The sequence below is a fragment of the Bidens hawaiensis genome, unplaced genomic scaffold, assembly GCF_021521415.1.
Source record: "Bidens hawaiensis isolate Kalapana, Puna unplaced genomic scaffold, B.hawaiensis_p1.1 tig00012728_1, whole genome shotgun sequence".
NCBI classification, from domain to species: domain Eukaryota; kingdom Viridiplantae; phylum Streptophyta; class Magnoliopsida; order Asterales; family Asteraceae; genus Bidens; species Bidens hawaiensis.
This window is the reverse complement of record NW_027492053.1, coordinates 405277-431356: the sequence shown is the minus strand read 5'-3', so window position 1 is coordinate 431356 and position 26080 is coordinate 405277. Positions and strand designations below refer to the sequence as shown.

General features: G+C 34.8%; 1 protein-coding gene across 1 annotated transcript; it reads left to right on the top strand.

Annotated features, from left to right (window-relative positions):
* The first annotated feature begins 11557 nt into the window (after positions 1-11557).
* Positions 11558-20034, top strand: LOC143541984 (kinesin-like protein KIN-7K, chloroplastic). The gene is made up of 21 exons (XM_077034655.1): positions 11558-11915; positions 12026-12123; positions 12676-12765; positions 13009-13061; positions 13609-13674; positions 13762-13815; positions 13949-14008; positions 14381-14459; positions 15383-15450; positions 15585-15647; positions 15965-16069; positions 16157-16261; positions 16357-16464; positions 16569-16715; positions 16966-17145; positions 17225-17383; positions 17477-17686; positions 17784-17966; positions 18035-18082; positions 18170-18304; positions 19283-20034. The coding sequence occupies exons 1-21, from the start codon at positions 11695-11697 to the stop codon at positions 19871-19873; spliced, it is 2823 nt and encodes a 940-aa protein (XP_076890770.1). The 5' UTR covers positions 11558-11694; the 3' UTR covers positions 19874-20034.
* Positions 20035-26080: the final 6046 nt, after the last annotated feature.

Below are 26080 nucleotides of genomic sequence, written 5' to 3'. Positions count from 1 at the left end.
ATGAGAGGATATTTATAGTTAATTTTTTTTATTAATGGCTAACGACTCTGTCGCACCTCGCCATGCCCCTTCCTGGCACCTGTTACTACTTACTAGACTCGCGAAACCTACAACCGCGCCCCACCATGCCACATGGGCTAACACCAAACTCTTGCCTCCATGAGGCATTGCCTATGAAAAACATATAAAGTTTAACAATTAAATAATAATTACATGTAGTTAATATCTTTCTTTTAACATTGCTTTGATACATTTGTCCAGTTAGTGTTTACTTCGTTATTTCTTCATTTCTTTTAATTTTTGATTGCATACAAAGTGAACTAGCAATATAGAATATGGACTCATTACACGTGGATGTCTGCATCGTACTTTTGGCCTTTTGGTCCATGTTGTTCACAAGGCTACGAAATGCTTGCGAATTCTTTGTTAGTCAATTCTTTCAACAGGGTGTTGCTTATCATCACTTTACAATTTTCTTGAGTTACAGTTATGAACCACACACTTTTTATTAGTTACAAATTTACACATTAACTATTTTAATTACTACCCATCACCACCGTCACAGCCGTCACTCTCGCCTTGCTATATCCGACCACCCTACCATCTCTTAGCTACCCATATCTCCGACTACACTACCATTTTGACTTGTGTTTTAACGATTGATGATGGTGGTGGTTATGTTTTTCTAATCGAGTCGATTTTGCTTAGTTGGTTGCTAGGTTTTTGGGGGTGAAGAGGTAGGTCCCAGCAGAGCCCAGTTGGACCCGCAAGACTCACCTCAAAGAGGGACGTCTGCGCAGTTGAACCCGCAAGACTCACCTTCAACAGGGACGTCTGCGCAAAGGCTAAACTCGCAAGACTCACCTTGAAGAGAGACGTCTGCGCAGAAACCAACTGGATCCGCAGGACCCACCATGCTCAGAGACGTGACGTCCTTACGCGCAGTACGCAAGCTGTTCCCGCAGGAAAAGCCTCCCAATGGTCGACGTACTCCGCCTGTTCCCGCAGCAACGGATACTAGCCATCAGGGAAGGCTACCCGCGCAGCAAGGCTACACGCACAAGGCACTTAACTCTTAAATAATTCAGTAATGTCACCTGAAGAAGGAGTGAGCAAGCCGGGAATATTCCCGCCCAAAGCCGGGAAAACTCCCGCCCAAATGAGCCAGTCTGTACGCTACTGGAGGATCTTTTGTACTGTACCTGACGAGGTATGGACAAAAGATCTGACCAAAGCTGCGACAGCTCACTGACAACAGTACAACGAGCAGGATGCTCTATTACTTAATGTCACTATCAGCCGCTGCCTACTCACCAACCTGTCGTAGCACGTGCATAGCCTGCAGTTGGTGGAAAAGGAATAGTACACAGCCGGCCTGGTCACTATCAGCCGCTGCCTACCCACCAACCACCAGCATGGCATGTGCGTAGCCCACAGTTGGCAGAACAGGAATACTATTCAGCCGGCTGTACCTTCTTGGAAACCTACCTTCGGCTATAAATACTCCAACACCTTGGAATGGTATTATTATCTTATCTTCTCTAGCAATCTCTCTTAATATACACTTATATTCAAGAGCAATCTAGTCTGATTCTCACGCCGGAGGGTGGTCACAAGGAGGTACCCCCCATTCTCAGTGACGAGCTCACGGTGTCTGTTTTGCAGGTCATCAGAAGAACCATATTTGCCGGACCTAACCCCTCGTGGGAAACATCTATTTAACCCCCAGATTATCCGTAATCTGCCCGGGGTCACTTAGTGTTTCTTCATTAGCGCCATCCGTGGGACCCCGGATGAAGATAAGATATCAAGAAACCCTTAGCCCAAACAACCGCAAAACATATCAAGAAATTTATTTGGGAATTTATTATTTGTCGTTTCGGGCTTCCACAGAATTTGGTGAGCGATAACGGCACCAACTTTGCTGACAAGAAGCTACAACAGTGGCTGAAAGAACTTCAAATCACCCACACCTTTACCTCAGTGGCGCACCCGCAGGGTAATGGTGAGGTGGAAAGAGCGAATAGGAGCATCGTCTATGGCATAAAGAAAAGACTATTGGAACACAGACCCGGCTAGGTGGACGAACTTCCACACGTCCTTTGGGCACACAGAACGATGAAAAAGGCAAGTACGGGAGAAACCCCGTTCAGCCTCACTTATGGCACTGAAGCCATGGTCCCGGTTGAAATTGGTCTACCCTCACCAAGGGTCTTGATTCAACCAGAGGACAATGATGCGGAAAGACGGTTAGACCTTATGCTAACCGAGGAACGCAGAGACTTCGCCGCAGCGCGTGAAGAGAACTACAAACGACAAATGCAAAAGTACTATAACACGCGGGTAAAACTCTGCAGCTACAATGTTGGAGACTACATACTGCGTAACAACGAGGCTTCGAACCAAGAACGCCCAGGAAAGCTGGCCCCCGTCTGGGAAGGGCCATACATTATCAAAGAAGTTTTGGGAAAGGGCGCATACCGGCTTGAAAGGCTCGATGGCACCCCCATCCCAAGAACATGGAATGGAGCTCAATTACGCAAATGTTACATGTAGATCAATTCCAAACTTATAAAGAAACGGCCTGGGGCCACTTCTAATGGAAATGATTCTCCTTTATCACATTGTGTTGATCGCTTTACATTTATACTTATAAACTTTCCGGACGGTATGCCGGTATTCATCGCATAAATATGGAAAGAAGTCGTTGCGTGTGGACGGCGGCAAAACCCGCATAAACACAAAAAATGACAAACCTTCACGCAGGTCAGTTATAGGTGAAGATTGGTCATCCCACAAAATGAAAGTGACGGTCCTACCCGCACAATCATGATAGAGGAAACTGCACTAACCTATTGACAACCGCGCGTCGAACGGTTAACTTATTCAAAACAATTGGAAAATTGCTAAATTAAACTAAAGTATGCGTGAGCAAGTCATACAACGTTTACAACGCAAGTCAAAAAGATTCAAAAGTAAGCGGGACTATACCCCTTACCTTGGCAACCAAGTAACTATAAGACAGGTGCGAGTACAGTGTTAAGGCAAAACCCTTCACATACTTAGCACCTGCAGGGAATTGAAGCCAAGAATACCTCGGCAACCAAATAACTATAAGACGGGTGCGGGTACAGTGTCAAGGCAAAACCCTTCACATACTTAGCACCCGCAGGGAATTGAAGCCAGGAATACCTTGGAAGTAAAGTAACTATAAGACGAGTGCGGGTACAGTGTCAAGGCGAAACCCTTCACATACTTAGCACTCCGCAGGGAATTGAAACCAAGAAGGATCTTCTGGGCCATGCTTGCGGAAACGGGAATAACATCCCCGCATAGCGGGAACGTCGAGAACTAGATTGTTTGAAGCTCCAAGATGGAATTGGTTGTTTAACATAATTGATCACTATGTTCAAAACTACCAAAACCTCATGGATAATCTACACAAGTGGAACTCAACGCTCCTGACTTGCGAGGAGGTTACAGACCTACCCACATCATACCCAAAGATCAAGCAGAAAAGTCGGGAATTTCTGCACGTGACATTAGGACTTTCGCGGGAAGAATCCTCATGGAAAACCTTAAAACTAAACCCTTTTCAAAACCCTTTGCTTAAGTCCAAAAGTTCACCTCACTTATTAACAATTCATGAGAAGAACATTGGACTGGGGGGACTTGAAGAGGTAGGTCCCAGCAGAGCCCAGTTGGACCCGCAAGACTCACCTCAAAGAGGGACGTCTGCGCAGTTGAACCCGCAAGACTCACCTTCAACAGGGACGTCTGCGCAAAGGCTAAACTCGCAAGACTCACCTTGAAGAGGGACGTCTGCGCAGAAACCAACTGGATCCGCAGGACCCACCATGCTCAGAGACGTGACGTCCTTACGCGCAGTACGCAAGCTGTTCCCGCAGGAAAAGCCTCCCAATGGTCGACGTACTCCGCCTGTTCCCGCAGCAACAGATACTAGCCATCAGGGAAGGCTACCCGCGCAGCAAGGCTACACGCACAAGGCACTTAACTCTTAAATAATTCAGTAATGTCACCTGAAGAAGGAGTGAGCAAGCCGGGAATATTCCCGCCCAAAGCCGGGAAAACTCCCGCCCAAACGAGCCAGTCCGTACGCTACTGGAGGATCTTTTGTACTGTACCTGACGAGGTATGGACAAAAGATCTGACCAAAGCTGCGACAGCTCACTGACAACAGTACAACGAGCAGCATGCTCTATTACTTAATGTCACTATCAGCCGCTGCCTACTCACCAACCTGTCGTAGCACGTGCATAGCCTGCAGTTGGTGGAAAAGGAATAGTACACAGCCGGCCTGGTCACTATCAGCCGCTGCCTACCCACCAACCACCAGCATGGCATGTGCGTAGCCCACAGTTGGCAGAACAGGAATACTATTCAGCCGGCTGTACCTTCTTGGAAACCTACTTTCGGCTATAAATACTCCAACACTTTGGAATGGTATTATTATCTTATCTTCTATAGCAATCTCTCTTAATATACACTTATATTCAAGAGCAATCTAGTCTGATTCTCACGCCGGAGGGTGGTCACAAGGAGGTACCCCCCCTTCTCAGTGACGAGCTCACGGTGTCTGTTTTGCAGGTCATCAGAAGAACCATCTTTGCCGGACCTAACCCCTCGTGGGAAACATCTATTTAACCCCCAGATTATCCGTAATCTGCCCGGGGTCACTTAGTGTTTCTTCAGGGAGGTTTTGCTATTAGAGCATTCTTCTTTACCCTCATTGAGTTGATTTTGTTTCGATGTATTGTTTAGCAGTGGAGTGTTAGAATTCTATAACAGAAATAATAATAATAATAATAATAATAATAATAATAATAATAATAATAATAATAATAATATAATCGAAGGAAGTTCACCACAAGCTGATTGATGTATATGCTATACAAATTTTCACATTCTTCTTTTTGACCCGTGTAATTGGTCAATCGTATCTTTGCGTTTGTTTCATCATTCATGTATACGTTATTTAATAATTGTATTTTATCTATTTTGTTTAAAATGTGTAATTAAACGACTTACACGTATGTAAATGTTTGAGTTATAAGCCACTGAAAACAAGGGGTTTTCTCTTAATGATTCTATTAAAAGGTTACCTCTGAATCAGTCAAATGTAAAGTGTGTTTGGTTAACTAAGAATACACATTTTAACGATTAAGGCAACCTTTTACTGGGCTAGTATTATAAATATGTTAAATGATTCAGTAGAAGTTACCAAATAGCCTCAATCTAATATAAGTATAAATGTTGTTTGTTTGATAATTTACAAGTCTTGTATGATCTTTCTCTGTGTTTTTTAGACGCGACATATTGTGTTCATACAAAAACTACATGTGTGTTGTACATAGAAATAAACGTAAGACACTTTGTATGCGGTCTTAACAAAACTAAATGTCACTCTCTTATATACTCATATGCAAACAACTGATAAAACAAATTTTATACATTGCGTTAATGTAAAAACAATCTTATTGAAGATGGTCTACAAGTGTGTAATAGCAACCAAGCAAGTTTGAAACCTCAAAGACACAACAAGCCAACATTAAATGGACCACAAGTGTCATATAACAAATCCATTCACCACATACGGGATGCCATACTTATCTATCAACCTATAAACGCTAAAAGTAATCTCATTCATGTATGAAATCTAAAACAAAAGCTAACCGGTATCTTTAGGAAGTTAAAAATTATTTTCTTGTTGACACTTTATAAATTAAGAAGTCTTTAACTGTTTATATATAAAATGTTTGTATTGGTTTTTATTAATCCTAACTATCATCTTTGTTCGTTGTCGGTCCAAACTAGCGAGCTGGATGCTAACGGTCTCATCTTTTAATGTATTTGTTCTCAACATTCCGCGACTAACGGAATCCTAACGACGTTACTTGCAAGTCGCTGAAAAACACTTTCGCCTGGTAAAATCACATTTTTTGTTGGGAAACTCAGCATGAACACCACCTGAACACCATCATTAACAACTGACTCACCACCAACCACTTGGGCACCACCAACCGATTCTGACGATGTTCTAGGGTTTCGATGACCTCAATTATTTTGGGCTTTTACTATAAAAGTTCCTAACAGTCCCGATCTAAGGTTACAAAGATGTTTGGGACGAACATGTTGAGTTTTCTTGGAAAATGTGAGTTTTTCAGGCAAAAACGTTTTTTCCGGAAACTGCAACTAATGGTGCTAGAATTCTGTTAGTCACGGACTGTTCATAACAAGTAAAAACTATAAGTATTTGTTTAACATTATAACAAGTAAGAATTTATATATGCGGTACTGGATTTGGTGAGTGATGTGCTTGAAGTAGTCAAATAATTATTAACTAAAAATAAGTTAATCTACACACTAAGTAATATTTCTAGACTCTTAAACTTAACTTAAACTACTAACCGGCAAGTGTACCAGTCGACTCTAGTACAGCTAAGTAAGTCCGGATATCAAACCCACGAGACTCTATAAATTACGTATACTAGCTAATTAGACTCAACTACAAGACGCGACTATTTATTAATAATATTTGAGGGGGATTTAAACTAATTATTTAAACTATAATAATAATTAACTAATGATTACTTAACTATTAAACTAATAATAAACTAATTAAACCTAACCCTAATTAATATAATAATAAAACATAATCATTACTTATTAATTAACTAATAAAACTTAAACCCTAATTAGTTTTAACTAATAAACAATTTAGAAAACTTGGATTGATTCAAATGATTAAAATAACTACCCAGGCCGGAATCCCCAAAGTTACGGTTATTAATTTAAATGGAAAGACGCAAGTCATGGAACCGGGATCAAAAGATAGACCCTTGACAGAAAACCCGAACAGGACCCTTGAACTTCAAGAAGACGCCTATGGATTTCTAACAAGTTTTAAGACTCACCAGTTTTATATTAAACTTCCTTACGGTTATTTAATTGCTTATGTCTAAGTATCTTTTATGACGAAAACCTACCTTACAGCGCGGAATTTAAAAGATAGCAAAGCAGACTCAATTAATTTAATAGACTAAGCTGACAATCAAACCTAGACGGACTCCTTACGAAGAACTAAATCTAGCAATCCCGACAAGCAAAGATCTATCAACAACCTATCACCTTACAGCTTTCTAGGCTGGCAGTTCACTTTTATCTATTTACTTGATTTTATTGTTTCTATGATTTTAATGCATATTAATCACAAACTAGTCAAGAACACACAGTAAATGACCTAACAAAACCATATCCTATGAAACAATCAACAAGGGCAATGTGAAACAATAAATTCAAGTAAACAAAACCAAGCAATCATACGCATCAACTAAGTCAAACTCAACCGTTTACTTAGAACATAATATCCATAACGAAACGAAAATCCAAATAAAATCAAACCGAACTAAGGTTCATCACGACCTAGGTAGCTTATAAAGTTTAGCCTATTATCATAAAGTCTAACTCAAACAAAGTAAATAATAACGAAAACATGGTGAAATAATAAAGAACGAAATATTAAAGGCGATAAAACCCGTATTCTTCGATCTTAAACGTCTAGCTCTTCACCGGATAATCTCTTGCCTTCAAAATCACCACAAGACTCGAAAATATCCTTCCAAGAACTCCAAAATCGGCTGGCTGCTTAAGGTCCTGTCAGGTTTAAGTTAAAGGTGGTTAAATAGCGAAAACCAGGCCCGACAATAACCAAAAACGAATTAAAAACCCATCAGTGGTGCCTAGACTCCGCGCTAAGGGCTTTTTGCCTTCCCCTAGGCGCGTCGCGGCGTGCTTTTCTAAGGGGGCCGGTCAAACTGGCCTGGTCTGACCGGTTCTCTGTTCCGGTTCTTCTTGACGCGTTACGGATCTTCGTTTCGGCTTGTTTTTGCTCGTTTTTCGCCCTTTTTAATCACGATCAAACCCCGGAACCTACGACACACAAAAACGTTAGTAGTATACAAATCTTGATTAAAAACGAACAAAAACAATTAAAATATTAATTAAAATGAACAAGGAAAACATATATATTTAGCATTATATTAGTGAGCCAATAGATAAGAGGGAAGTAAAGACCGACGAGGAAGAATAAGAGATTTGTGAGAATGCACATCTACAAGCATGTGTAAGCAAGGATAAATAAGATCCATGTAGATCATTGGAAAACGGGGAGAGATGAGTCAGCTAGGTAAGCAAGACAACAAGACAACATGCGAAAGAGAGGGGATTCGTGAGCTCCCATTAAAAGATAGTCTTATTTTTATTTTAAATCATGTTGTAAACCATCAAGTTTAAAGTATAATTTATATATAACTTACTAAAAGAATATAAATGAATCAATAACACTAACCAAATCATTAAATTATAAATAATAAAATAGAGAACTTTATAAAATAGTAATAAACTTTCATCATTATGCTAATTAAGTTACTCATTTTTGTTTAAATTAGGTTACTCACAGACTTTTCTTTTTTATTTCACATACATCACTCAAGTTTTACATATGTGCCAATCATATGTTTTTTTATCATTTATACTGTAAGGCCCCGTTACCGGTAGCCCTACTTTTGTGTTGGATTTACTCATAAACGTAGTTCTAAATATCAGAGTTAATTAAAACATTCGCGGAACATTAAAAACATTCAAACCATTACATTCCATAACCATAATTCTTGTCTTATCGAGCATTCATAGTCATTTAAAAACAAAACATAGTCTTTTAACATAAAACATCATAGCAAAATCTTCAGATGCCAGCTTCGTCCAACTCTGCCATGTGTCCTCCTCAAGCTACCTGCCTCATTCTACTCACCTGCGTGCATACTAAAAGTCAGCTACGCTGAGTGAGTTCTAGTTAATCACATAATCATACAATACCTTCTTACATTTCATACTTAACCTCTTAACTTTCTTTTATACACACATAAGTGCATATACTTTCATTCTTACATTCATACTTTCTTTACATGCATAATCATACGTTTTAAAGAGCCTTTCGCCCTATAACCTCACAGATATTATAAGGGTCTGGTCCCTAACATCACAGATATTATTAGGGTCTGGTCCCTAACATCACAGATATTATTAGGGTCTGGTCCCTAACATCACAGATATTATAAGGGTCTGGGGCCCGAAAACATAACACAGAAGTGGGGCTAGAAACTCACCTGAATCCTGTTACGCTCTCCGTTAATCGTTATTCCCTTCTTGAGTTGTGCACGGCTAACTGTATAATATTTACATGTATCAATTAACTACTACTACTCATGTTGTATTTCTATCTTTATATAACCCACAACGAACGGGGGTCCGGGGGGCAGCGCCCCTAGCAGCGGGGTCTAGGGGCGGCAGCCCCTAGCAGGGTCCAAGGGGTAGAGCCCCTGGCTTGGATCGAGCTGCCAGGTCAGCTTGGAAAAATTTTATTTCCATTAACTGTCTTAACACATTTTTCATTAGGTTTTTAATTTATTTTCTAATTTTCTAACTCCAGCGAACTTATCATTAAGCGAACTTAACAATAAGCGAACTTAACATTAAGCGAACTTAACATTAAGCGAACTTACTGTAAGCGAACGTAGTGTTAAGCGAACTTATCATTAAGCGAAGTTAAGCATTGAGCGAACTTATCACCAGGCGAAGTTAAGGCTCGGCGAACTTAGCTTTAGGCGAAGTTATCATGGGCGAACTTATCAACAGGCGAAGTTAGCGATCGGCGAAGTTAATTAGTTAGGCGAACTTGCTTGCAAGCGAAGTTAAGCTTGCAGGCAAAGTTGCCCAGCTGCGCCTCTGTTCAGTCTTAATCCCCCAAAATCATCATCGTTTTACTGAGAAATCCATGGGTATGGTATTTGACTAACCCGCGATCATTCCTATGGTCGTTTTTGGATAAGGTTTGACCCGAAAACACGTAAAGTTTGGACCTTTAAGTTCAAAACGTTCAATACTAGTGTTATTTATTAATCGAGCCGTTTCCATTTTCGGGTTCATTACACTCGTATTTATCATCAAGTTTACAACTTTATGTTTTGTTTATATCCGATCTATACTCGTTCTAAGTTTCAAGACTAAACGTCTATAAAAACGTAATCTTTAGGATCAAAACATACCTTTTATACGTTCGGTTGGTCGCGTTTTGCTTGGTTATCTTGTATCTAGCTCGTATATGAGAGATCTATTGCTATTCGATGTTCGTTGGTCGTTTCACCTTCTTCCTCTCTCTCGGCCGTAAATAGTAATAAGGAGGCGTGTGTGTGTTTTTGATGTGTAGAGATTTATGAAAGATGGAAATGATAGTTAGGGTTTTAGGATGGTTTAAGGGGATATTTATATCCCTTAAAACCCATGGACCTAAAGCCCATTTCCTTTAATCCATCTTAATTAGTCCAAGTCCATGATCTTTTCCTCATTAGACGTTAGTTAATATTATTAAACGCACGACAATTTAACGCAACTTTTTTTATTTATTAGAATATTTAGGATGTTACATATACATGTTGTGTATGTTGACGTGACATATTTTTCTTTAAAATTCCTTATTAATGATGTGGGCCGATGATATGAAATTTAAAGTTAATGACATGGATTTTTGTAATTATGAAATTTGAAACATTAAAAAAAACATGTTTTTTAAAATTGAGAAAATATTAAAAAAACATGTTTTTTAAAATTGAGACTTGGTGTTTCATGTAACCCAGGTTCGATTCATGCTCCCATTATTAAGTTTCAACGCCACCATATGATGATGGGAGACTAGACGAGTATGTGGCGTTCACTAGTTGGATCATTAACTGAACGAGTTTTATCTCATCGCATTGTTGTGCATTCGGGTGAATGTTCACGGGCAATGTTGTAAAAATAGTTAGTCGCTAGTCAGGCGATGGGATTGGGACAAACGATTAATCATGATTAATCAGATCGGACTTTAATGTATATTTTTCAGTTTTATATATACACACACACATTTTATATGTAAATTTTCAGTTTTATACATATACAAACACATTTTGGCCGGAAATTGGCTGGAGTCCCGCTGGAAACCACCAATTTTTGTTAGAATCTCGTAGGAAACCGTTGATTTTAGTCAGAATCTCGCCGGAAACCACTGATTTTGGCCATAACCTTATCGGAAAAAGCCTATTAACTATGATTTTGGTCGGATTTGACCATTGGCTGATTAATTAGCCCAAAATTAATCATTGAAGTTGTGAGTAGCAATTAAACAACGTCTAGCCGGGATTTGTTTTCAGATTAAAAGACGAGTGTATCCCGATATGATGAATTTAATCATTAACTCATTTGAAAATTCATTGTTCGTTAAACAAAAAGTAATATTATTATTATTATTATTATTATTAATTAATTATCCCAAACCCCCAAAAGGATCGAGACGATACACTCAACAGTCAATGCGGTAGACAGACACAACTCAGAAATCAGAAACATACACACCTTTTTCCCTCTTTTAACTCTCACTCATCTCCTTCCTTCCATGTAATATTAATTAAGATTAAAACGGTGAGGTCTCGTTACTCTGCTGATTTCATGTAAACTCATCGCTTCATTCAATCACTCTCAACTCAACTCAATTCAATTCACCATCACAATCTCCAGATCTAACAACCTAACACTATCACCGTTAATTACATTCACGTGACACCTAATCCAATTGCAATATCAATGGAGTCGACCAGGAAATCGACTTCCAAATACGCCAATTCACCGTCTTCTTCAACCACTTCGTCTTCCAAACAGTTTCCGGAAGCTTCCGTTGATAATCTCAGCTCTCCGGCTTCATCCGCCAGAAGCAAGCCACAATACGTCTACTCGCCGAATATTCCGTTTGGTTTTCAGAGATCCAAGGAGAATGTTACTGTTACCGTTCGGTTTCGGCCTCTCAGGTGATCATTTCGTGGTACACAATTCTGTATTATTATTGTATTATATTATTATTATTATGTGTTGTTAAACTTATTATGTTTTTGATGTGGAATAACTTTGTGATTAATAGTCCGAGGGAGATACGGCGAGGAGAGGAGATTGCGTGGTATGCCGATGGCGAAACGATTTTACGGAACGAGGAGAATCCGTCGATTGCTTATGCGTATGGTATGATTACTGATTAGGTTTTGTTTATGAAATTTATTATTATTTGGTGTGATTGAAATATGAAATTATGGAAAATGGATAAAGTATGACCATGACATCACTAGTTGCACAATTGATTACTGATAAATGATTTGTTGACTTCTTATAAGTTGTAGTATGCTTTTGTTTTAAGCAGTTATTTCTCTTGCAATTGCTAGTGATATTGGATATAAAATGCCTAATTTAGTAATCTAAAAAGTTTGGGGATATTCTGTTACTGAAAGGAGCCAGAGATACTGAAAAGTATAGTTGCTTATGTGGAAAGTAATAAAGAGTGAAAAGCTAGTTGAATTGTTTTTCTCTTATTTCCATGTCCAGCTTAAAACTCTGTTGATAGACATACTAGTATGTTCATGAAAATGTGAATTAGCATGTATTTTAATGTAATTCGTATTCATACGTTTAATATAATTTGGGATCTTTTTAATTTGAACGTTTTGAGGTTTTTTATATCTTGACTTGCTTTGTAAGTCTCATTTTGCTTCTTTTTCTCTTGCCATAATTCGTATCTAGATCGGGTGTTTGGGCCCACAACCACAACGCGCCAGGTGTATGATATTGCAGCTCAACATGTTGTTAGCAGTGCAATGGAAGGTGTCAATGGTATTGTCTCTTTTTCTTTTATTTAGCTTTCTCTGTTTTCTGTATTCATATAGAATTTCAAATCATGACATGGAATCTGCAGAAATCAGATATATCAGTTTCTGTAGCTGTGTTATAACTTATAATGTTCTTGTTAGTTTTTCTACTTAAAATATCCTGCTGCACTTTTTTCCAATAAAGATCTTGTGGCAAAGAAGATGGTCTGCTTGCATATAAATCATGCATGATCTGTTTCAATTACAGGAACTATTTTTGCCTATGGAGTGACAAGTAGTGGAAAGACTCACACCATGCATGTAAGTATATCACTGCTCTCAGTTTATTGCTCGAGTATTCTATAGAGTATTGTATGCTGTTTTGAGTTTAGATATCTGTTTCAGCTAGCTATCAGTATTATATTATATTAAACTAGCAAACATATTAAGGGTTGTTTGGATGCGTGTTTTGGAACTATTTATCTGGTTTTTTTGGCTTGAAGCTGTAGTAAGCAGTTTTTTATGGACTTATACAAGGGTAAAATAAATTACTTATTTATCCCTCCTTTAACCTGATTTTAGAGACTTTATTCTCCCATTTCATCAAATGCCTCTTACGTCGCCAGTTTTCATAACAATGTCACGTTTGATCATTTGAATTTGTTGTTCCTAAAAATATGTATAGTTTGATAAGCACTTGAGCATCTAATTGTTACAAATAACAGAAGCACATCCAAACATTATTTTTAACAACTCACTTGATTTTGCATATGTTAAAATATATTTTCTTTATGAGTCTTCCATCGTATTAAGATTCTTCACTCTTCAGTGTATTTATTTTGGTATTTTGATCATACACACAAGACAGGGTGATCAGAGGTCCCCAGGAATTATTCCCTTTGCAGTAAAGGATGCTTTTAGTATTATTCAAGAGGTATGGTTTTTTGTGAGTTCTGATAGCATCTTATAACTTAAATATTGTTTGAAGAGGAAGATAAATTAATTACTATTTATTTTGCAGACTCCAAATCGTGAATTTCTTCTTCGTGTCTCATATATGGAAATTTACAATGAAGTAAGAATTTTCTTCCTTTATTCTATTTTAGTACTTTCTGCATAACAAAAAAGAACCTGATCAAACATATATAGAAAGCTTGTTGCAAACTTCAGGTCATAATAGATGCTTTTTTAAATGTATGTTTTCTCAGGTTGTTAATGATCTATTAAATCCAGCAGGACAGAATCTAAGAATACGAGAGGATAGTCAGGTAATCCATGTAAATCTTCTTCTGCTGCTTGTTTTGATATGCTACTTAGAGACATGAAATTGCACTTTTAAGAATCTCAATGCAATATTTTGATGCAAAACATGAAATTCTAGAATAATTATTGTATTTTAAGTTGAATAGAGACAGTAATAAAAGAAGTTACAAAACTTCTGCTAATCACTATAATGATTAGAATTGGTTGATAATCACAGAAATTTGGAATAATCTGATAAACAAAATAGTTAGTTAGCTTAAACAATGAAGGGTTAAGCACCTCAGTACTATTCCTCACACCATTTTTTTAACCCTATTATAAAATTTCATAATAACTGCCAATCTGACTAATTTGTGGAATAACTGTTTTTTTGGCAGGGAGCCTTTGTTGAAGGAATAAATGAGGAAGTTGTGTTATCTCCTGCTCATGTTCTTTCTCTTATTGCAGCTGGAGAAGGTACTCTTTTTGGCCCTTCACTACAATATTAATGTATTTCACCAAACATGTATAAAGTATAAACCAAATAATTTGGGTACTTGTTTATTCTTTTTGTGTGGTTATGTGAAATGGCCAAGCTCTCTTGTCTTTTCTGGCAAGTTGCAATGGTTTTGCCTACGCTTGTAAATGAACCAAACAATCATGAACAGGGCTTGTTCATGTTTGTTTATGTTCTTTTGCTAATATTCTAAACGAACGGTCAATGAACACAAATGAACATAAACTAGTATAAATGAACGAACATAAACGAACACCAGTTAAAAGTAAACATGAATATTCGAATTGAAGTCTAAAAATACCATCATTATTACATCCAACATTTCAAAAGTAAACAAAGGGTTTTAAAATATGAAACTTAAGTTAATTTTAAATCAATATCAGTAATATAAAGTTTTGAATGAATATTCAAACGAACGAACATAAATGGATATAACGAGCGTAAATGGACGAACATAAACCAACGAGACATGTGTATATGTTCATTCGTTTAACTAAATGAACAAAAAGTTGTGTTTATGTTTGTTTGTTAATTAAATGAAAGAACTTAATAGAACTTCCCGTCGAATGGTTCACTGAATGTTCAGATCGTTTACAGGCCTAGTTTTTCCTAACTTTTTCCTTTTTTTAGCATTGGGTAGGTTCATACAACATAATGTGAGCACTAATAATTTTTTTGGCATCTATTGAAACTGTCTGTCTTTAATCAATGATATGACACCGACATGTCATTTGTGATAATTTTGTCATTACTGTGCATCATTTATGCGTTTGTACTGTATAAGTTAAATACAACTGGCTTTGTTTGTTACTATTTTGCTTTCATTTGTGGTAAACTGGGAATGCAGTTGACCTTTTGGTATTTTGTCCTTTTGTTGTTCCAGAGCACAGACATGTTGGTTCGACAAACTATAATTTGCTAAGCAGCAGAAGTCACACGATATTTACTCTGGTAACTGAATTATCTAGTTTGTTCATTGCATAATTGTAACATTGTCTGTTTGCTTCTAGAAAATGCCTGTCTATTTGGTACACCATTTATTATTGAGTTTAAATATGTTTCATAGTCTTTTTACCTTTTAACAGACAATAGAGAGCAGCCCATGCGGTGAAAATGGTGAAAAAGGCCCTGTTAATTTCTCACAACTGGTATGTATCTGAACCTTATCTTAGACTTGTAAATAGGCTTGTAAAGAACCGAATACGAAAGGAGCATGTTTGTGTTCATTCGTCTAACTCTAACCAAACAAACGATTGAACACGGACAGTTAAACGAACGAGGTTTACTTGTCCGTGCTCGTTCGTTAAGAAAATGAACATGAACATAAGAAAATGAACATGTTCATGTTTGTTAGTTAAGGTAACACTTTTTATTATTTTTTATTTTTCTACTAGTGTAAAATGTAAATGTAATTTTTATTGATTTGATTTAAGTCAAACCACTTGTATTTATTTCACTTTTGCAGAACCTTGTAGATTTGGCTGGTTCTGAGAGTTCGAAAGTTGAAACCACTGGTGTTCATAGAAAAGAAGGATCATATATTAATAAAAGCCTGTTATCTCTTGGAACCGTGAGACCTCAATCATTGCAAAGTCATTTTTATTTCTTTTTTACTTTATTTAAATTGTTTATTAACTAACTTTTGGAAATATTACAGGTCATATCAAAATTAACAGACGGGAAAGCTTCCCACATACCATACCGGGACTCAAAGTTAACCAGGCTTCTTCAGTCTTCATTAGGTGGTCATGGAAGAGTATCAGTAAGTCAGTTAATGTAAACAAAATAATGCATATAGTGATATAACATTATATTATTATAACATTATAACCATGTTACTATTTTTTCTAAATCCAGCTTATTTGCACTGTTACTCCTTCATCAAGCAATTCAGAAGAAACACATAACACGTTAAAATTTGCGCACCGTGCAAAGCATATTGAAATTCAGGCTGCTCAAAACAAGGTATGTAACAATGTGACATGTTATTTTGTTTTTTGGTACTTGAAGATAATTGTTTTCTAAACATTTTGTTGGAAAAAAGTCAATAACTCTTTTGACTTTGGCAGATCGTTGACGAGAAGTCACTTATTAAGAAATATCAAAATGAAATTCGATTACTAAAAGACGAGTTGGAACAGTTAAAAGTGGGCGTTTTAACTGTTTCTCAAGTGAAGCATAGTGGAGGAGATGATATTGTTGTCCTTAAACAAAAGGTACATTTTTCGGTTCGATTAGGCCAATGTGGAAATTTTGACCCGTTTGCATAAAAGTGGGTCGCTTTGGGTTGTTTTTTGTTATCTCAGTCAACGTAAAAAAATAGTTAAAACGGAACAATGGGTGTGCATGAAACCGAAAAAATCAAACCGAAAGAACCGAGCCCAAACTACAAATGACATTGTTTTTACATATTTAACTTATCAGTTCTTTATAATTGATTATTTTGCATTCATGTAATGTGTAAAGCTAGAAGACGGTGAAGTCGGGTTGCAATCTAGACTTGAACAAGAAGAAGAAGCTAAAGAAGCTTTATTAAGCCGAATACAACGATTAACAAAATTAATATTAGTCTCCAACAAATCATCACACGCGTCTAGGTTTTCTCATCGCCCTCTTAGAAGAGGACATTCTTTTGGGGAAGAAGAGGTCAGCATTCGTCAAGTGTTACTGTTTTACTTCATAATATTTTATTACAGCTGGCAAAATGATATCTTTAAATGGACAGCTGGCGTATCTCCCTCACAGAAGACGTGACTCAACTTTAGATGATGAAAACATTGAGTTACATGTTTCTGTTGATGGAATTGTGGAAACTAACAATGATGTATTCAAGGATGATAAAAAGATAAAAAAGCCCGGATTACTTAACTGGTTAAAACTGCGGGTTAGTTAAATAGTTTGTTATATTCAAGTCAATTTATGTTATCACTAGACTGATTTATGATTTTGCTTATTATTTTTTGACTTCTTTTACTAGAAACGAGATAATCTCTCTAGGGCTTTGACTAGTACAAGTGACAAGTCAAGTGGAGTCAAATCCATTAGTCCACTTTCAACTCCTCCACCTGGAAATGATAATCATAATCTTCCTATTGAATCTATTAGCTCATCTGCTGAGCTCTTATTGGAGCCCAAACTAGATCAACAAGTTGACGATGATAACTTTTTGTCACAAGAGACTCCTCCGGTATGCACTCTTTATTGTTTATTATTAATTTATTATTATGATTATTGTTGTTGTTGTTAATGTTACTGTTACTGTTACTGTTATTGTTGTTTTATAGGGTGGTGTGAAGACGGATGACCAAATTGATCTATCGAGTGAGGAACAAAAGGTTTTGTCTGGTGAGGTGGCGAATCATTTAAATACTCGGTTGTCACACGAAGCTATACCAGATACCGAAAAGAAATTTCTAAATGTTAATGTGCTAGAAGCACAATTAAACGAGAAATCCTTTGAACTTGAGGTATTTCATCTTGCAATATTTATATGTTTATTATTATTGCATAGACGTTATATGATTTTTATTAACAGGTGAAAACCGAGGAGAATCGAGTAATACAAGAACAGCTCAACCAAAAGGTACAACTGTAAACGTCCAGTGCAGATTTCTGCCGCTTCTTGATATTCTTTGTTTTCTGATATATCAATATTTTTTATTTCTGCAAGATAAATGAATGTGAAGGACTAAAAGAAACCATTGCATCCTTGAGACAACTTTCAGATGCAAACTGTGAACCTCAAACCGAGAAAGAGTTTGCAAAACCCGAAGAAACAAAGGAAGTTTTGCTTCGGCAAGCTCAGGTTTGTTAATCTTTCGTCTGTGAACATTTCTTTAAGAGGTTCCATCTTCTTTAAAGTTTTAAAAAGTAGGGTTTGGATCAGATACAAATGAAATTAACGTGCTAAACGTGAGAATCAAGTAGAGTAATTATGTAATTACACCATATAATTACTCTACTTGTATATATAATTACTCTACTTGATTCTCACGTTTAGCACGTTAATTTCATTTGTACGTAATTTAACAGTTCTTAAATAATTTAACAGTTCTTAAATAATTTAACAGTTCTGTAATGATACTCATCCTATATATATATATATATATATATATATAGAAAAGAGTTCAAATAAAAAACAAGTGTTTTGTGAGAAGTGTGAGAAGAGCTTTAAAATAAAACCAACCACCTAAATATGACACTTTACAATGTAAATATGAAACAATACAATTATTTAGAAACTACCAATCTCAACCACTAGATCATAGATCCAAGGGTCTAGATTTATTCTTATTCTTCTCACAAAAATATTGTTTTTTACATTAACCCTACCCTATATATATATATATATATATAAGAAAGATTGTTAAAACCATAGTAAAATTAATTGGATTTCTGAACAGGAAAAACATTAGGCGGTGATTTTTAGTATAGTCATGTTTGGCTAGGTTAACCCCCAAAAACTTTTCTTAATCTTGTTTGAAATAATAATGTGTTAAATATGATTATGAAAAACTATTATAATTTTTGTTACTACTACTACTACCACCGTAGGTGTACGCATGTATGCACACTTTTGGGAGACTTTCAACTCATTTGACCCAATTAGGGATGTAAACGAGCCGATCTAGGTTTGGCTCAGGCTCCACTCGTTTATCTTAACGAGCTGAAATGTTGAGCTCAAGCCAACTTATTTATTTAGCCAACTCGGCTCGTTAACAAACCAGGTTCTCATGGTAACCAAAAAAAGTTGAAAATGTTAATATTCGTTCCTGAAAACCAGGCGTACGAGATCGAACAACTCAAACAAAAGGTAACGGAGTTGACAGAGTCAAAAGATGAGTTAGAAGCTCGAAACCGAAAACTAGCAGACGACAGCTCATACGCTAAAGGATTAGCTTCAGCTGCAGCAGTCGAGCTCACAGCTCTAGCCGAAGAAGTTGCAAAACTAATGAACCACAACGAGCGACTAACAGCCGAGTTAGCCGCCGCCACTGCACCCAAACACTCACCAACCCCACGGAAAACGCCACCATCAGGTCCCACCAAAAATGGACGAAACACGAGACCAAAAGAACAAAGTCCAACTCAAATGGAGTTAAAAAGAGAGCTTGCATTGAGTAGGGAAAGAGAGATGGCTTATGAATCAATGATATCCAAAAAGGATAAAAAGGAAACCGAGTTACAACAACAGTTAGATGAGTCGAAGCAGAGAGAAAAGTATCTTGAAAACGAGCTTGCAAACATGTGGGTTATGGTGGCTAAGCTTAAGAGACCACAAGGTGAGGAAACCGAGCCGTCTGAGTCAAGTAGAGAGAGTCAAAGGGTTGATGGTTGGGACGTTGTGTCGTGTCGGTCACCAACAGGGCTTTAGCCATGTATGAGTTGGTTCTTGTATTTAAAGGAATGAAATGATCTTTATTTGACCAATGGTTCGTTTGGGTATTTTCTGAAATGTTTTTCTAAGTATAATGCCATGTTCTTTTGTATTTACTTCAACCTGTTTAGTTTTACTGGTTATGATTTAAGTTTTCAAACAAAAAGCAAATAATAGTGGGTTATATAAAGTTATGAACACAGTCGGTAAATATATCATATATATACACTTGACTGTAATAATACTCGCATAATTTATCATGGACTTTTTAATTTTTATGTAAGTATTAATTTTTACATACAAAAACGCAAGTACTTTTCCCACAAAACCAAAGGGTAGCATAAAAAGGAACTAAAACAAAAGTCACATAACTTTGGTATAAAATTATCTGGCTGTAAGCGAACCGGACGTCCGTCCGCCGGACGTCCGTCCGCCGGACGTCCGTCCGCCGGACGTCCGTTCGGCAAGTAGTTCGTTTATGTTCGTCCGTTTAATAAACGAACCGGACATGGACACAAAAATTTCGTTCGGTAAGCTTAACGGACAAACACGGACAAGGGCCAAGTCCGTTCGATAGTGTTCGTGAACGTCCTGTAACGTTCGTCCGATTACGTCCGGTGATGTCCGTCAGGTATCGTTAGTGTTTATATCTATCCAGTATTGTAATTTAACTTCGAAATTTCTAGTGTTATTAATAACACTTTTATATTACTACACATGATTGATGTCTCTTATATTATAGTGATCCACTTTATGTAAATATATTAAGTTTTAAGTATATTTGGATGTTATATGGTGTAATTCCTAATTTGTATGTGAAGTTGTTTAGATATATGCTTGGTGTTAATATGTAACCGTTTATATTTGTTCATTGGTGTTCGTTGTCCATTAATGTTCACATGTTTTTTTGTCCATTAATGTCCATTAGTGTCCGTTTGCCCATTATTGTCCGTTACGTCCGTTTAAAATATTAACGGACGGACATGGACGGACACGGACAAACTCAATTTCTTAATGAACGGACATGGACATGAATTTTCGTTCGGTAGAGTGTTCATGAACCGTTCGTTTGTCCGTCAAAAGCTTAACGGACGGACACGGACATGCTCTCGTCCGGTTCGGTCCGGTCCGTGTACACCCCTAATTATCTGAATTCACGTGAATTAGTGGTCCAAATTCACATGTTAACTTGTGAAAACAAAAGTCATCAATCAATAAATTACTTTTGAAAGGTATTTAAAACCCATACGAGTTTAAGACCATAACTTTGGCTTGTTCCCATCACCAAATTATTTCTTAATAAAAAAATAATATTAAGAAATATATAGAATAATAATATAACATAATAATAAAAAATATATATAATATAACATAATATTATAAAATAAAACTAGTATATTAAAACAAATTAATATAAATAATTACAATATTGTCCAATACCAGATGATATTATACGCTACAATATGATTCAACGTGACAAAATACGATACAATACAATACGTGATGAAATTAGGTTAATATAATCTAATACAATACAGTTAAATATATAATAATATAGTACAAAAGAGATTTATTAGGAAACCACAAATAAAAGTAGAACCGAACTTTAGTTTAGTGATTTAGAATTCTCTTACCTTTATTTTGATAAATCATGCATTATAACACGTTTGAACATTAAAATTTGGGGTTGCGAAAAAATAAGTGAACAAACCAAATAAGCGAATAACCAATGATTCGATAGTCATTTCATAAAAAGGTTGCTTTTATGGTTTAGGTTCAGTTACGGTTAATTTGTATCATACCAGGCTAACGTGTTATTTGTGAGACTACGTTAACTGAAACAATTAAGCCATATAACTCTACGAGACAATTTTATTTATGTGTATCCATAGAGTTTTTATTTATTGTAACTTCATTATTTATTTCCTTTAGAACTGACATTTTTAGGATTTCCAACTCGCACTTCATCATTAAATAAGTATCATTTACTATCAAAGTTTGTTTTTCATTTTCCTTCAAACCTTTTCAATAAAATATTTTTGGAATCGACTTTTTAATATGCATTTTATGTTAGGAAATACAAAAACGAGAGAGGAATAAGTAATCTTTACATATTTTGTTTTGATAGTAGATACTTTACATAATAAAATGTGAATATCATATTCTACCTATATAACTAAAATAACTCATCAAATTTTAATTAGTAACAATAATTTCACTGATTAATCTATTTTTTTCTATATAATAAAATGGATGGTCTTTCTCATTGGGTTAGAACTGAAACAATTACATAAAGATAATATAATAAGAATAAGAAAAAGAAAACCCACGTAAATCATGAATATTTTTTTATAATAATAATAATAATCTATAATTGTTGGAAAAACACCCAATCAAACATGACTACCTACCCAATTGAGGCCCACAAGACTTGGAGACTAACCCAACATTAGATGGTCAAAGAGAAAAAAGGGTTTAATAATCTGTTTAAGCATAACTTAATTGGTCCTGGTGAGACTGATCAACCCTAACGGCCTAAAGAGGAAATATTGATGTGAATTATACAGAGACGTAAATTTTATAAAATATATTAGTTTATAAACATTGAGAATCATAGTTTTAAAAAATTAACAGCTTTAAAATAATTGTTATTGTTCGATTATAGTAAAAATCTGATTGTAACCGTAAGTGTTGCAGAAATCCTAAGACGACAACACGTGCTTCAAGAAGATTCAACAATCATCTATTAGGTAGTTCTGGCCGCTCGCGTAATCAATTCCTCCTATAAACAGCTATAAGATGCAAAAATATTTGTGAAATTTAATGAAGTGAAAACCGACATTGGTTTCATTTATAGTAAAATATCATATCTTGGTTCGATATCTTACAAAAAGATATACGGATTACTAACTAAAAGTTTGAATCAAAAGCACTATGTAGATCACATCAATTCTTCTTAAAGCCTTGTTTCTTGTTTGATCAAAATATACTTCTTTTTTTATACACAACCAATTAGGGTTTCATTGATTGCATTATACAAGGGACTAGACTAAATTAGAAACTATAATAAGAACCATTGCTATTTGCTAAAGGATATGATGTGATGGTAAGAGACATTCCTTCTATCTTAAAGATAAAGGGATTAAATCTTTTAAGTTTGTAGTTAAAAAATAAATAATAATAATAAGTGGTTCATTGCAGGAATGATATTCGTATGATATCGGCACCGAAAATACCAATACCGAATTTCTCGAAAAGTGGGTACTGAATACCGCACTTAAACTATATCTATTTGGTAGGCACCTTACAGAGTTACAAGTACGAAAAATACCACTATTGATTATCAAATGCTCATTTTTATATTATACGGTATCAAAACACCGATACGAAATACCGTACTACATAAAAATGAAATAAAGTAAAGATAAAGAAAATTAATATTAAAGCTAGAAGTAATAATAAATGATGTTAATAAATGGTGTAAATATTATTATTATCAATAAAAAAAAAAAAAGGAAAAAAAAAAGAGTAATAAAGATGAAGATAGTATGTGCTCAGTTTAACCGTGGCAAATGGGTGCAGCCAGCCAGCCTCTTTCTACATACAAACACAATATAAATACACACATCCAAATCTCATCGAAAACCCTTATTATTATTATTCTCATTATTATTATTATTATTATTATTATTATTATTATTATTACTAGGTTATTAACCCGTATACGACACGGGTGGAAATATTGATATTTTCGAACAAACACATGTCATTTGAAAGAACAACATAAGTTGTTATATGTTATTCGGGACGACGACATACTTAAAGTTGTAAATGATATTGGTACGAAAACAAATGATTGTGAAACACAAAGATAAACCCAAATAACATTCAAATTACAATATTTGAAAACATAATCAAAGGTTAAAAATGTAAAATTTATAAGCTACAAAAAAAACTTTCTTATAAATCTTATTTATTCTTTATTTGTAACATTGTCTTCCTTGTTTAATATAAGAATTTTAACACCACTCTTCGCTCTTGATAAAGCTACATAGAGTTGTCTATGTGTAAACACCGGGTCTTTGAGATATATGTCAACTTTTGCCAGAGATTGACCTTGACTTTTGTTAATGTTCAATGCAAAACAGACTACAACTGGAAAAACTATCTTCTCTTTAATTTAAACGAAAGTTTCTTATCTGAAGGTGTTAAACCACAACGAATTATATAAATGCGATAACCAGTATTAGTACATGAAATAACTTTTACTTCAACAAAACGCCTACCCAAATTAATTACTCCCAATTTAATTTCATTACACAAGCCGTTATTCTGATCCATATTGGTTAGTAACATTATTGGCACACCGACTTTTAAAACCAATTTACGAGTCAAAATAATTTCGGTCTTTTTGATTTTATTTAGCATAATGTGTTTATGAAAGTTTTAGTTCAAACTAAAATATATAAAATAATTGGTATGATCTTACTTAAAAACCAAAAAACTGTTTTTTATATAGACCACAACTAAATTTGTGAATTTTGTTTCTAAGTTTGGAAACAATATAAATTGAGTAAACCAAATATAAGTAAAGAAATAATGGAGAAATATCATTGCGCCTCTAATTAACATAAATTGATTCGTATACACATCTTAATTAAAACACATATTTTAATTGGTTTTTCAGAAAATAAAATAGTATTGGATAACTGAAAATTATGTTTCGTATCATTTCTAAAAAAGAAAATAGAAAAAAGAAATGTGTAAACATACATTCAGTGTTATTAAAACTTTGTTCATAAAAAATGTATAATGTAGTTAATAATAAATATATTAAAAATCGTTTATAAGTTTTCGTTACAAGTGCCTAATTTTTATATTAATTTTTATTTACTATATATTAGTTAATAAAAAAACTATATTAATACAAAATAGTGTATTAACACGTTTAAAATAAAATGTTATCGTTCAAAATGCTAATAAGTAGTTTTCTTGGTTTGAAGCTGCACGTTTAAAAAAAATGCATTCTTATTTTCTTAATAAATATTTAAAGGGTAACTAAAAAAATATTAAAATGACTAACCGTTTGAATAACTCATCTTATTGGAATACGTTGATTGACCCCAAAAATTCCGTTTTCTTTAATTTTGAACAAATCTATAATATAATATAATATGGTTAGCATAGAGAACGATGAACAACATAAATATAAAAACATAATTTTATAGAGCATGATGTTTCAATTTTGCTGACTTAATGAAGGATTTTAATACATAAAACAGAAAAATTAGAAAATTGGGAAACCAAATACTATTAACTTTAGTGACAATTATAAGTTATTTATATTTGGTGTTCATAAAGATATTAAAGACATAGAAATTAAAAATATTACATAGGAAACAACAATAACGCAACTTACTCTACTGGATATGTAAACTATCGGCTAACTTGAATCGACATAAATGATCAGAAATTAATTCATTTATGCAAAAATATCTAACCCACCAATATATTTCTAGAATAGTAGCCCATGTTAGACATTGGTTGAAAACATATAAATAACCATAAAATTTCATAACTAACATTTTAAACCAACACAAATAGTTAACATAAGTTTGTAACCAAAATATTAATCATTTAACTTGTGTACATAAAAAAGTTAATACTTACACAAACTTACTATGCAGCTAAACTAAAAAACCAAACAAAGACATGAACATGTTATAATCATATTAGCCCACCATCAACTTCTTCGACATTTCACAAAAAAAAATCATTTTGCTTCGAAATCTACAAAACAAAATAAAACATAGCAACCTGATTAAATATACAATTAAAGTCTTAAGGTATTAAGAGTTTCATTTCAACATTAATAAATAAATAAAGGTATATTTTATTATAAATTATATTGTGATTAAACTTTTTTTTTATTTCGATTCAAAGACTTTTTAGTTAGATGTATTAAGTTAAATTGAAGCAAAAAATTTTTATTCTACTAATTTCACTAATTAAGTATAATTAAAATAATATATAGATAATTAAAATTAAACCGGTTAATTTTAATTTTATTACATAGAGGTCATTCCCTAATTAAAATTTAGTTAAACTGACTGCAATTTGCAGTAAATTATGTTTCAAACTCTTTAACATCATTACTTTATTTAAAATCAATTTCATTATATAATTCTTTTTCAACTGTATACA

Excerpts from the sequence above, each read along its gene's own strand:
- LOC143541984 (XM_077034655.1), top strand. The coding sequence starts at position 11,695 with ATGGAGTCGACCAGGAAATCGACTTCCAAATACGCCAATTCACCGTCT. Across the intron at positions 11,916-12,025 it reads GTTCGGTTTCGGCCTCTCAG|TCCGAGGGAGATACGGCGAG; the intron begins GTGATCATTTCG and ends TGTGATTAATAG. Across the intron at positions 12,124-12,675 it reads GTCGATTGCTTATGCGTATG|ATCGGGTGTTTGGGCCCACA; the intron begins GTATGATTACTG and ends ATTCGTATCTAG.